General features: G+C 39.8%; 1 protein-coding gene across 1 annotated transcript in view; it reads left to right on the forward strand.

Moving 5' to 3' along the window:
• Nucleotides 1-730: 730 nt before the first annotated feature.
• Nucleotides 731-13825, forward strand: part of LOC100249117 (uncharacterized) — a 40720-nt gene continuing 27625 nt past the window's right edge. Inside the window, exons 1-4 of the mRNA XM_002280946.5 lie at nt 731-998; nt 1560-1601; nt 1729-1803; nt 12790-12846. Of these exons, the coding sequence (XP_002280982.1) occupies nt 995-998; nt 1560-1601; nt 1729-1803; nt 12790-12846 (178 nt within the window). The 5' untranslated portion in view covers nt 731-994. The remainder of the gene's footprint in view (nt 999-1559; nt 1602-1728; nt 1804-12789; nt 12847-13825) is intronic.

Raw genomic sequence — 13825 nt, forward strand, 5'->3', positions numbered from 1 at the left:
TAATTGAGATGAAAACTTGAACACCTATAAAAGTCTTCAAATAGTTGTATGATTGTATCACAATTCATGGTTTGATCTATTAAGGTTTTAATAAAAATAAAAAGTAAATCACAAAATACATCTATTGGTTGTATTTTTACAAGTCCCGAACCGGAGTCTATTATTATTATTTTTATTGACATTTTTGACACTCAAAGCATATACCTTAATCCTTAATTGGGATCAACCATTATGATTGATCCCATTTCCTTAAATCGATCTTGAATGTGTAGAAGAATATAAGTGTTAGTATAAAATATTTAGGAGATAATATAATCATTTTTTTTAATTTAATAAATTTGTATTATAGTCATCCCGTTTTTATTTTGTAGAGATTTTGCAGGTGATTATCTTATACTAATCAAATAATATTTAAATCATTGAAAAATTTGTAAATATTCTATAATAGAGAATGTGCTTGTTTGAATAAAATTGTAAATATATTATGGTTGGGATTTCGAAATGATTTAATATCTAGTAATATTTTTTTGAAATAAAGTGAATTTAATAGCATATAACTCATAGTTTTGTTAATACATTCATAATTAAAAATATATAATGCATATAATTAGAAAAAAAAATATCTGAGAAGTTTTTGATACCTACCATTCTACTAGTCGATACAAAAGGATAAGAGAAAATTTGGTTACAAGGTTTTTTTATAAGGGTGGAAAGGACAGATTTGTGCTTCCAATCATCCACCACCGTCTAATAAAAAACCGGCATCTTTACTCCACTGGTGAAGCGGACCCGGTCTGATCTGAACCGACAATAAAATCGGACGTCATCTGATAACCGAACCGGATACAGGTCCGGTCCAAACATCATGATATAAAACACCGAAAGCAGCCTTTGTGTACGCTTAAGGAGTTGCCACAGCAAAAGAGCCTCCTTTCGTCTCTGGAAAAACCCTAGTGCTGCGAAAAGCTTACTGTCACTTCACATCGGAGAATCAATGGGTAGGTCTTCAATTTTCGCAAATCTCATTCCCTTTTCTTTTTTTTTTTTGAAATTTTATTGTGTTAGATCTGCCAATTCGCGAAAAATGTTGGAAAATTCATATTTTTTAGATCTATTGAGTCGCTATCTTCTATGAATTTTTGAGAATTTTGATTTTTGACTATTTTAAAAATATTTATGTTGGTCGTTTTGGAATTTATGTGTTTCCATAGGATAAAGAGGATTAATCTTATATATATATATTGGAAAATAGGGTGTATATATATATATTGTGAAAAGCGAGGGAAATAAAATTATTGGAAATTTCAATTTGTTTGATTTTTTCTCAGCGGCCGGGCATTAGCATGCTTTGTTTGCCGGGAAAAAGTTGAAAGAAAATGAAGTAAAATTTAAATTCGAACATCTCAACCCACCAACTGAATATTTTTGTGGAGGTTTTTGAATTATGAATTTACTCTTTTTCATTCCCCTTTTTACCTGTTAATTTTTGTGATTATGGAGTAGTTTAGAATTTCTGGAAAATAACTTGTTTAAACTGTATTTATATTACTGGATGGTAGATATCGAAGAAGAAATCCGGTCATTGCAGCTTGATTCATCAGGTACTATTCCAGGAACCCATTTTTCTATTAACTCATCATGTGGAGACTTGAGATTTAAGGCTGTGGGTTTATTTTTATATTTATTTTTATATTTATTATTTATTATTTATTATTTATTTTTGAGCAGAAGACAATAATGGGGTGGTTAATCCGGAAGCTGCAAAGCTGGAACAGATTGAAGAATCTGATAAGATGGATGTAGGTGGGTAGTGCCACTTTGGACCTCTCTGTCGTTGTTCAATTCATATACCTGTATTTTCAAAACCTTGAATTGAAGATTTCATCTATCTTTTTTATTTTTTGTTTGGATGTTCAAGTTTTTTGTTTCCTTACAATTTTTTCCCCTTCCTTTCTAGTGGTGGTTGTTGTTTTTTGTTTGTGCTATGCCATATGCTTGATCTTGATTGGAACTTACTTTCTAATAACCTCTTCAGAGTTGCTTCAAGCATGAAGCTGTGACAAAAAATGACCCAAGCTCTCAATTCTCAAGGATAAAAGTGTTTTAAAATCTAATAAAGATGTTGGAATATTTCCAAGGTATATCACAACAAATTTTATGTAATTTGTAAGTGGTTGTTCAGATGTTCTCTATAGGCATATGTCAATGATGTAGGTGAAAATGTCCCAGGCCATTATCAAATAATTTTTTTTTTTTGATAGGAAATTTTTTGTCCCCATTGGGACTTGAACCTGGAACCTCCCACAAACCCTCTCCATCTCTTTACTCCTTGAGTCATTTTCAAATAAATTTTAGGAAGTTGTAAAACAGTTTTGCCAAACAATGCCATCCCTTCTTTAAAGAGAGGCCTACTTATATGCTAGATAATATCTATCGGGAGATTTTAGGATTGATATGATATTAGTCATCTGACAAGCACTTGCATGTGTCAAGGATGGTACAAGAGTAAGGTTGGAAACATGATATGATTTGATTCACCTTGGTTCCTATTGGTTATTTTGGGCACACTAGAAGGAGAGAAACATGAGAGCTTTTGAAAACATTGAAAATAAAAATCAACCATCCAAACAATTCTTTATATATCATTTCTTGGACCACACGCTAGTCTATATAGGTGATTACTCAATGTCCATGTTTGATGTCATTGATTGACTAAGCTCTAACCGAAGAGGAAAGGACTTAAGACACTCCAAAGAGAGTAAAAAGCAGTTGTCATAGAACCCTTATCTTCACACAGTAGACAAGGATTTGATCAACGGATTCTTCTTCATTATGGTAAAGAAAACATTTGTTTGCCAGAGAACACCCCTCCTTTGGACGTGATCCAAAGTTAAGGTTTTGTTCCATCTTGTCTATAGAAACTTGAAACTTACATAAATAAAAACAATAAATAATATGGTTTAATATTTTTTAAACCATCTCCTCAGAAATAGTGTAAATTGCATTCTGAAGATTGACATTGTGGATTGTGATAAAGAATAGAGCAGATATACCTCTTAATAAGCTAGTTCTATCGCTAATCATAAAAATGTTTGGTTTTGTTATAGCAGTAAAAACATCCACCAGCTGCATCCAGGTACTTATCACTATTAAGATCTTTTAAGTAGAGTGCTGATATTCTGAAAGTAGAGATTTGAAGGATTTGGCACCTAGACATACCCAATTCCAACACCTGCACTCTAACCCACAAAACATAGTTCTTCTCTATCTTGAAGTGGCTGGTTGTTTGTGTGCTTCACCTCTCTTTGTTTTGGCATCTAGTTGGTGATTGCTTCGTTCTGTCAAGGAAGCTATAACTTGTTACCGTGATCTTTTGCTTCTAACATGATCACCTCTTCTTCCACCACCACACTGCTGTCAACTTAAAAGGACACCCAAGGGTAGACCTAAGTAGGTTGAAGGGAGCTCCCCCATGGTGCACCCTAACAAAGAAGCTAGTTCCTCACAATTGGGCACCCCGTCTATGGGGTTTAACTCACTCTTTGAGTTTGTTTTGATGTGTGTTTGAAATGAGTGCAACAGGTGGATCTTTGAAGGTTTAAAGGTGCTAGTCAATTGTTTCTAAGATTTATGTCTGGACTCCTTCACGGGGTTGGGGTTATCTGTGGGAGGTGGGGGCTGGAAGACAAATTATTGAGTTCATTGAAATCTCAAAAATGCCCAACTTTATATTTCTTTGTGTGTCTCCTTGTATACCCATCCTTATATGCATATAAATAGAGAATCATCTGGAACCTGCCATGGATTGGGACACACATCATGTGTGAGGGAGATAATCCAGCTCCGTGACAAAAGGTGTCTGATGATCATATGAAGGAAAGGTGCTGAAATGGCTGCTAAGAGAGGAGGCAGATGTTGGTTTGCAGTAGAATCAAAGTCTTATGAAATCACGGCGGAGGTGACTGGGGAGAGACCTAAGGGTATCATTGTGGAAAGAAGCAAAGGATATACCTCATGGATCAGATTTGGAAGCATCAGTTTATGTTGCTTACTGGAAGGAGTGGAGGCTTGTTGCAGGGGAGTGTTGATGCTAGGCCATGTTAAAAGTTGGGAAGATGGAGGAAGAAGGTATAAGTTGGAGATCCGTGAAAACAAGGCTGGTAGGTATATTTTATGCTCTGTGGTTGACTTGGAATCAAAGAGATTTTGTTTAGTGTTTCCAGAAGGAAAAAGTGTTTTGGGAGGATGGGTATTGTTGGCCGAAAAACTTCGTTTTCTTGGAGTTGGGTCTCGGGAGGAGTCCAAGGGAACTGCTGCATATTATGGGACAGGGTGTTCAGATGGGGAATATGTGAGGAAAGCCAAAAAATCCTATGTTGAAGCCGTGAAAACAAGAGGGAAGAAGTTTGGGGAGGCAGTGTGGCTTCAACTAGGGGAGGAAGAAGTGTCAAATGAAAGGAAATTCCTGGGACGATGTCTGGTGGGAAGATGGGGACAATCCTCAATGTTGGACCCAGATATGCAAGCTTTCGAAAGTTGGGGGAGATCTGTGTGGAATACTAAAGGAGGGGTGAAGTTTTCGAGGTTGGGAGGCCCTCTGTTGTTAATAGAGTTTGAGACTAAAGAGGAGGCAGAAAAGGTGTTGTTAAGAGGACATCGGTGGTTTAAGGAATCATTCTTGAGCTTGGAAAGGTGGGACCCAAAGGTGGGGTGTTCTATTAATGGCGAGAGGGATAAGAGTGTCTGGGTGAGAGTTATGGGAATGCCGTTGCATTTTTGGAGTCAGGAGATACTCAGAAAAATCGGTGACTGTTGCGGGGGGTTCCTCGCAGTGGATGAAGACACTGCAAATTTTAAGGAATTAAAATGGGCCAGACTATTAGTGAGATCGGAAGGCTTAGAGTGGCCGAACTCACTGCAAGTGGCAGTCGGGTCGGTCTGTTATTCTCTACAACTATGGTGGGAGGTGAAACCAGGGCTGACGGCAGTGGTTCCGGCGACCAGAAACGAGATGGGCAACGAGCGAGAGGTTAGGGATGAAGGAGAAGGAGATTCACGCGCTGGTTTCAAAAAGGCCAATGTACGGACGCATGGAGAACCTGCAAAAGTGGACGTGCCGTGTGAAAATGATGAAGGGGGATGCAGCAAGGCAGCTGCGTTCTCTGAAGCGCTGTCGGAAAAGGTAGCAGATGGAGTCGGGTCCACAGCCAGCCAGCACATAACGTGGGGGAAGAATACTATTTGCGGGCCTGGGAAATCCCTCGTGTTGGGCCGGCAAATGATGGTGGACTTGGGGCGAAGGCCCAAGGAGAAAGGCCAAGTGACTGAAGGCCAAATAGAATTAATGAAAATGGGCCGGCCCAAGTCTCCATCTTATAAAGACTCTGAGGTGGAGATGGATCGATCCAGAGAAGCTAGGGCTCCCGTCGGGGGATTGGGCGTCAGTGGAGAACTTGAGGGGGAGATGGTAGGAGCTCAGATGGGGTCGCGTTCACCGGCCGTCAATCTTACAGTGTTCACCAACGAAGCCTTGATGGAGGAAGCGTCCAGGTACTCAGACCAATCTTCTTGTTCTCTGTCTTCTTTGGGGAAGCGGGATATTTCTCTTTCTTCTACTCCTTCTGGTCGAAATGGGGAAAGTGTAGCCAGGACTGGGGTCATCATTCAGAGCAGTAGCTCTGTTGAAGCTGGGGGTGCAGTTATGGGTCCGTTAAGGATGATATGGGCGGATGGAAGGGAGGCCGAGGTATTGGACAGTGCGGGTAGGGAAGTAGGGGCTTTCGGAGAGAAAACAGAGGGGGATACGAATAGGACCATCCATGAGGATATGGAGGAGAGGGAAGAAGAGGAGGAACCTTGTTGGCAATCTAGTAGTCTGGCTAAGTTTAGCCGCTATATTGGAATGCCGACGGAGGGATTTGAAGGGGAAATTTTGTTTTTACTGAAAAGAATGAAAGAAAGGAAGATTCAGAAAGGACAAATGGACGGCAGAAAAAGCAAAAAATTGAAGTCGTCCAAATTTGAAAGAGAATTGAGGAAATTGGAATGGACAGTGAACTATATTGGAGAAGGAGGAGGAGAAGAAGGGGTAAACACGTGCAGGTCTAAATGAAGTTACGGATGCTCACTTGGAATGTAAGAGGGGCCAATAATTGTGACAAGAGGAAGGTTATAAAAGCTTTGATAAAGAAGCATAAGGTGGACCTGGTTTGCCTTCAGGAAACTAAGATACAAGAAATGTCAAAGGGTATTATTTGCAGCCTAGGGGTGGGAAGATATCTTGACTGGGGGGCAGTGGACTCAAGAGGGGCAGCTGGTGGTATAGTGGTGTTTTGGGACAACAGAGTATTGGAATTGGTTGATATTCATAAAGGTGGGTGTTCCATTTCATGTATTTTTAAGAACAGCGAGGACGGATTCATGTGGATGTTTACAGGGGTATATGGCCCAATTCTGAGGAGAGAAAGGGAGAGTTTTTGGGAGGAGTTGGGGGCCATTAAAGGGCTCTGGAATGGGCCATGGTGTGCTGCAGGGGATTTTAATGCCATCCTGAGTCCAGAAGAGCGCAACAGGGGGGGGAGACTGAATTCGAACATGAGAAGGTTCGTAGAAATCATTGAAGACTTAGAGTTAAAGGACGTGCCTTTAGTCGGGGGTCCCTTTACTTGGAGTGGAGGGGTGAACAATCAGTCCTTCTCAAGGCTGGATAGGTTCTTAATTAATGAGGGCTGGGACAACCACTTTGGTGACGTGCGGCAGTGTGTCCTTCCAAGGCCAGTCTCTGATCATTTTCCGGTTCTGCTGGATGTAGGGGGTGGGAGAAGAGGCCCTTCCCCTTTTAGATTTGAAAACATGTGGTTGAAAGTGGAAGGTGTTAAGGAGCTTATGAAGTCTTGGTGGGAGGGGGGTAGATTCAATGGATCAGCAAGCTTTATTTTGGCTGAAAAAATAAAAGTTCTGAAGGCTAAGCTAAAGGAGTGGAATAGAGACACATTCGGCAGGATTGAGCTCAGAAAAAATGCGGCGTTGGAGCAGGTGCAGTTTTGGGATGCAAAGGAGAAAATGAGCAGACTGAACTTGGAAGAGCTGGAAGCTAGGAAAGAAGTGAGGGAAGATTATAAAAAATGGGTGTTACTTGAAGAAATCAGTTGGAGGCAAAAATCTAGGGAAGTGTGGCTGAAAGAGGGGGACAGAAATACGGGTTATTTCCACAAAATGGCTAATGCTCATAGGAGGAGGAATAATGTGGACAGAATCAAGATTAATGGAGCTTGGTGCTTAGAGGAGAATGAAATTAGGGAAGGGATTGGCAATGCTTTTAAGTTGCTGCTGTCCAGTTCGGGGGACTGGCGTCCTTCCATATCCGGGCTGCAGTTAGAGAATCTGGATCAGTTGGATGCTAGTACTTTGGAGAGCCCGTTCACGGAAGAGGAGGTGTACAATGCTTTGTTGAGTTGCAATGGGGATAAAGCTCCGGGACCAGATGGACTTTCTATGGCTTTTTGGCAGTTTGCTTGGGATTTTGTGAAGGAGGATGTGTTGTGTTTTTTCAAGGAATTCTATGAAAATGGAAAATTTGTTAAGAGCCTAAATGCAACTTTTTTGGTCTTAATTCCAAAAAAAGTGGGAGCAGAAGATTTGGGGGATTTTAGGCCCATAAGCCTGGTGGGAAGCTTATATAAGTGGTTGGCCAAGGTCCTAGCCAATAGGCTAAAAAAGGTGGTTGGAAAGGTGATCTCCAAGGCCCAAGGGGCGTTTGTGGAAGGGAGACAAATCCTAGACGCAGTGTTGATAGCTAATGAAGCCATTGATTCGACTCTGAAAAATAATGAGAGTGCCATCTTGTGTAAATTGGACATAGCGAAGGCCTATGATAATGTGGACTGGACTTTTATTCTCACAGTTATGCAGAAAATGGGTTTTGGGGATAAATGGATTAGGTGGATAAAATGGTGCATCTCCACTGCAAGTTTTTCTGTATTGGTAAATGGAACCCCTACAGGCTTTTTCCAAAGCTCAAAGGGATTGAGGCAGGGTGATCCCCTTTCCCCTTATCTTTTTGTTATAGCAATGGAGGTTTTTAGTGCTTTCCTCCAAAGGGCTGTAGAGGGAGGTTATTTATCGGGGTGTAGGGTAAAGGGGAGAAGTGAAGAAGGGGTCCTTATATCCCATTTGTTGTTCGCCGATGATACTCTGGTGTTCTGTAAGCCGTCTCAAGACCATTTGACTTATCTTAGTTGGCTACTTATGTGGTTTGAGGCCGCTTCGGGATTGAGAATAAATTTGGATAAAAGTGAACTCATCCCTGTAGGAAGGGTAGAGAATATGGATGACCTTGCTTGGGAGTTTGGTTGCAAAGTGGGTAGCTTGCCGTCCACATATTTGGGGATGCCTTTGGGGGCTTCTTTCAAATCAACATCAGTTTGGGATGGAGTGGAAGAACGCTTCCGTAAAAGGCTAGGAATGTGGAAGAGACAATATTTATCCAAGGGAGGGAGGACGACTTTAATTCGAAGCACGTTATCGAATTTACCAATCTATCTTATGTCTTTGTTGTGGTTACCGAGTGTAGTCAGACGGAGACTAGAAAAGATTCAAAGGGACTTCCTTTGGGGTGGGGGTAATTTGGAGCGAAAGCCTCATCTAGTAAGATGGGAGGTGGTGTGCTTAAGTAAGAAGAAAGGGGGCTTAGGGGTAAAAAACCTATCTATTCTCAACAAGGCTCTTCTTGCTAAATGGAATTGGCGGTTTGCTAATGAGAGAGAAGCCTTATGGAATCAAGTGATTAGAGGGAAATATGGAGAAGAGAGAGGGGGTTGGGCCTCTCAGGAAGTGAGAGAGGCTCATGGCTTGGGGTTGTGGAAAGGGATAAGGATGGATTGGGAATTAGTGAGCAATAGGATGGTCTTCATTGTTGGTAATGGTAGGAGGGTGAGGTTCTGGAGAGATAAATGGTGTGGGGACTCTCCTTTGTGTTCGTCTTTCCCGTCTCTATTTGCTTTGACTGTTGATAAGGAAGAAAGTGTGGCAGATGTTTGGGATTCCTTGGCGGAGGGGGGATGGGGGGGTTGGAATCCATGCTTTTTAAGAGCTTTCAATGATTGGGAGATAGAGGAAGCATCAAGTTTTATGGAGCAGTTACATCGTAGTAGAGTTATTGAGGTTGTGGAGGACAGGGTATCATGGACTGAAACTAAGAGTGGTAATTTCTCGGTTAAATCTCTATACTTGGCCATGGAAGCGGGGGGGTCGGCTCGGTTTCCTTCTAGCCTTATTTGGAATGCGAATGTGCAGCCCAAGATCAGTTTTTTTGTATGGGAGGCTACGTGGGGCAAAGCACTAACCTTGGACAAGGTGCAGAAAAGAGGATGGGCTTTGGCAAATAGATGTTTTTTGTGTCTTGAGAATGAGGAGACCATAGATCATCTTCTTCTTCATTGCTCAAGAACAAAGGTTTTATGGGATCTTCTTTTTACTGTTTTTGGGGTATCTTGGGTGTTGCCTTATTCTGTTAAGGAAACCCTTCTAAGCTGGCATGGATCTTTTGTGGGCAAAAAGCGTAAGAAGGTGTGGAGAGCGGCTCCTTTGCACATTTTTTGGACGGTTTGGAAGGCGAGGAATCGGTTGGCCTTCAAGGATGATACGTTGTCAATTCAAAGAATGAAATACTCTTTTATTTTTTCTCTTTGGGCTGAAACAAAATTGTTCATAGTTGATTGCCCTCTAACTATAGCTAATTTTATTGATTGGATGGGCTCTAATTAGGGGTGTATGTTGGGGCTTTTTGTTTCTTTTAGTATTCTCTTGAAGGAGGGTGTATAGGTTTGTATTTCTTGAGCTGCCTTCTTGGTGTCTCTTTTTATTAGAATCTCTTTTACCTATCAAAAAAAAAAAAAAAATCATGTGTGAGGGAGAGTATCATGATCAGTGAGTCCCACTTCATTTTATGTATGGTACCCAATGGGCCCCACTTCAATAGCTTCAACTATGTCAAATTTGTGTTGCAAACCGACTTATGTCAATGTGTCACCTTTTACTTTGTCATTTCCATGTGTGACTAAGAATTGATACTATTAGGTCATGTGTCACCTTGCTATTGGCCTAGCAACACCCTCAAGCTTGATCTGTAGTTTTAAGTGTTGATATCATTGTTTTAAGGTGCAGAATGCTCTAGTGTGTGCTTGATTAGAGGAAATAATTGTTAATCAATGTGATATCTTGAAGACAATATGGTTAAAGTTAGTTTGATTTTATTGAGGTTCTAAGCATCATTGTCATAGTTGAAGTGGACATCCAAAGAAGGTGATAGATGGATCAGATTGGGATATAGAAAAACTGAAAAGTTAATGTGAGGTTCCTTTCTTTGCCTTCCTCAAGGCTCATAAGAGATTATAGAGTGATCTTTAATAGATTTAATTTATTGAGCCGCAAACATGATCATTGAATCAGATGTTGCATTTAAATATAAGATTACCAATTTGGAATAGTGTGAAGGCACAAGAAGTTTGGCAAGGGGCAGAGGGGTGGTTTAATTGGCCAGAAAGGTTTATATGTAAATTAGGTTAGTTGTTGGTACTAGGAAACAACGAGATCTTTAGATGGGGATGATGGCTCTGAATCTGGAAATTAGGGATCCATTGCTCCAGTAGCTTCAAAATCTTAAGGTTTTTCAAAAACTGGAATGAGGGTCAGAACTTGTCATATTTGCAAAAGAAGCATAATTGGATGGGTGAAGGTGATCTGACTGAAGATGAGCATCTGGTTGAGAACACAGAAGTTGGATACGTTTGGCATGGAGGCTGAAAATTTTGTTTTATGACGTGTTGTGTCCATGTTCAATCTGAATAAGGAGTGGAGCTTCTGACCTTTTGACAAGTAACCTTTGTTCAGAAAATCATTTGAGCACGTTTTGTGGTGACAGTTGCACTAATTTGATATTTGAGAAAGTGCTTACGGGGATGAATTCGAACATAAGCATAGTGGAGCTATATGTTCCCTTGTTGGATGATGGATATGGATATCGTCATGTGTACTTAGGTTGTGCCCTTCTTTTGTTAGAGCCCTCTTCATTCATTCTTTTTTGTTTGCCTATAAAAAATGTGGATATGGACTTCTCACCTAATAATTGTGATTTAAAAGATGAGTTGTTTTATTTATTTATATTTGTTTTAAATTATAAATATATATTTCAAAATATTTTTTTAATATTTTTAGTTTTGAAAATTTAATTTTGTCATATTTTTATAGGCAACATTTTTGGGGATGGAACCTGGAACTCCCACTTGAACCCAACTTCAAGGGCCACATAGATGAGTTTTGAATTGATGTTGTTCCAAACAAAGTTTGTCATATTTGTTGTGCTAGCGTTGTGCTGATTTGATGCCATTCAGCTTGGTGGAATAAACATGTTTAGTGTTAAATATTTTAAGAGGTCGATCACTTTTTAGTGCTTACTAGTGCCAGGGGAGAGTGCAGCTAATGGTGTGAAGTTGGGGACCAGTCCCTTTGAGGGATCGACACATATTTTAATTATCCATCTATAAGAGGCCCAAAGGACAGAAGAAAGAGAGAGCCCAGGAGGTAGAGAAATGTCCTGACACATAAGAAGGCTCAAGGGTCTGATCAACTGCAGTGGTTTATTAGTTTTAGTTATTGGATTGGCATGACTGTGATTGGGAGTGAAGTCATCAAAGTCATATTTGGGCTAATTTTGTTTACTTTATTTGCAGAGGCTTTGTTATAAAATTTTCTAAATCTGCCTATAGAGGTTCTTTTCAGGAAGGATTTTGGGTTAAAATTGTGAAATATCACAAACAGGTAGGTTTTCAGGGTTTATATGAGAGTACCTTCATCTTAACTTACTCCCACCTCATCTTTACTTGTTGTTCTGATTTATTTTATTTGGTATGTGAAAGATTCTGCTGAATACATGGCTTAAGTCACCTTCCTGTGTTCATAGCTTTAAAACGAAAAGTGGAGGCATCTAGTCTGCAACACACGTGTTTGACATATTTGATATGCTAGTGAAGGTGCCTTAGGGCCAAAACATGTAAAATAATTAGCAGGATCATATAAAAAATTTCTTAGGGGTTATTAGACTATTAATGTTGTTGTGGTGGCTCTATGTTATTATTATATAGTGATTGGCTAGGTGCAAAGCCCAGAATTGTTTCTGGTAATAGGGGGGTGGTGTAAGTTGTAAATGGTTTTTCAATGTTTGGTCATGATGTTTTTACTTATATCATATCTTTTTAATATTTCCAAGAAGAGTCTAAAGTGAAATGCATTGCCTTGTGGTGTTATTTTTTGAGAATCAAAATGCTTGGATGAAAATAGTTTTTCTTGGTCAGCAGTTGTTTGACATGATTTGCTGCTGGGAAATGTGTTAAGGCATGGAGAAGCACCTTTTTTATGCAAGGACAGTGGGGATCTCCTTATTGAAATAAATATATGAGAGATCATTTTTTAACACTGCCATTGGACTAAGCCCCGTGAATCATAAATTTTGGGAGTTTTAACAGGAACCTTCTCCATAGAAGATGATAATTTAGTCTTGTAAATCCAATATTGTTGCTTAGAAGTTTACCATTCTATGGAGGGTTTGTTGTGGGATCCAATTCAGCTGTGCTTCTTGCACTAGCTTGCTATAAAATGGAAGATGGTGATCCCTTAATCACTTAGGATGCTTCCTGGTTTTGCCACAGTGCTATTAAAGTATCTTAAGTTCTGTGATATGAAATTTATATGAGAGCAATGTTTGTAAGAGTTGTTCTTTGTGGATTGTTTCAGATTTGAACAATGAAGCTCACAAAGAGTCTCAGTCGGTACATGTGGAGCCATCAAAAGGTGCCATGGAGGGTTTTATATTTTTCCTTCTCTTTTTTTAACTTCATTTATACTAATTGCTTATATCATGCATGGGTATGTAGCACAAAATGAAAAGTATAGTTGGTTTTTTTGTTGCTCATGTATGCTAATTGTGAAAAGAGAGAAACTGAAATAACTGTATACTATCTAACACTCCCCCTCAAGTTGGAGCATATATGTTATATGCACCAAACTTGTTACAAATGTATTTAATTCTAGGACCTCTAAGAGATTTAGTAAAATATCTGCTAGTTGATCATTTGAATTGACAAAACTAGTCGCTACACATCCTGATGCGATCTTCTCATAATGAAGTGACAGTCAACTTCAATGTGTTTGGTCCTTTCATGGAAGACTGGATTGGATGCAATATGCAAAGCGGCTTGGTTGTCACAGATGAGCTTCATCTGTTCATCTTTTCCAAATCTCAACTCCCGAAGAAGATGTTTCAGCCATATGAGTTCACATGTTGCCAGAGCCATAGCTCGATACTCGGCTTCAGCACTAGATCTGACCACTATATCTTGTTTCTTACTCTTCCAGGATATTAGGTTACCTCCAATAAAAACACAATACCCGGAAGTGAAACGTCTATCTGTGGGTGAGCCAACCCAATCTGCATCTGTGTAACCAACAACCTGAGTATGACCTCTGTTATCGTACAACACACCTTGGCCTGGTGTGTTTTTGATGTATCGAAGAATGCGGATTACAGCATCCCAATGGCTATCACATGGTGAATGTAGGAATTGACTAACAACACTTACAAGAAAAGAAATGTCTGGACGAGTAATGGTGAGGTAGTTCAGTTTACCTACAAGTCGTCGATATCTCCCAGGATCTCTTAAAGGCTCCCCCTGTCCTGGTATAAGTTTGACATTCGGAACCATAGGAGTGTCTATCGGTTTACAGTCTAACATACCGGTTTCTTCCAAGATGTCTAAAGCATACTTCCTTT

The sequence above is a fragment of the Vitis vinifera genome, chromosome 17, assembly GCF_030704535.1.
Source record: "Vitis vinifera cultivar Pinot Noir 40024 chromosome 17, ASM3070453v1".
Classification (NCBI taxonomy): Eukaryota; Viridiplantae; Streptophyta; class Magnoliopsida; order Vitales; family Vitaceae; genus Vitis; species Vitis vinifera.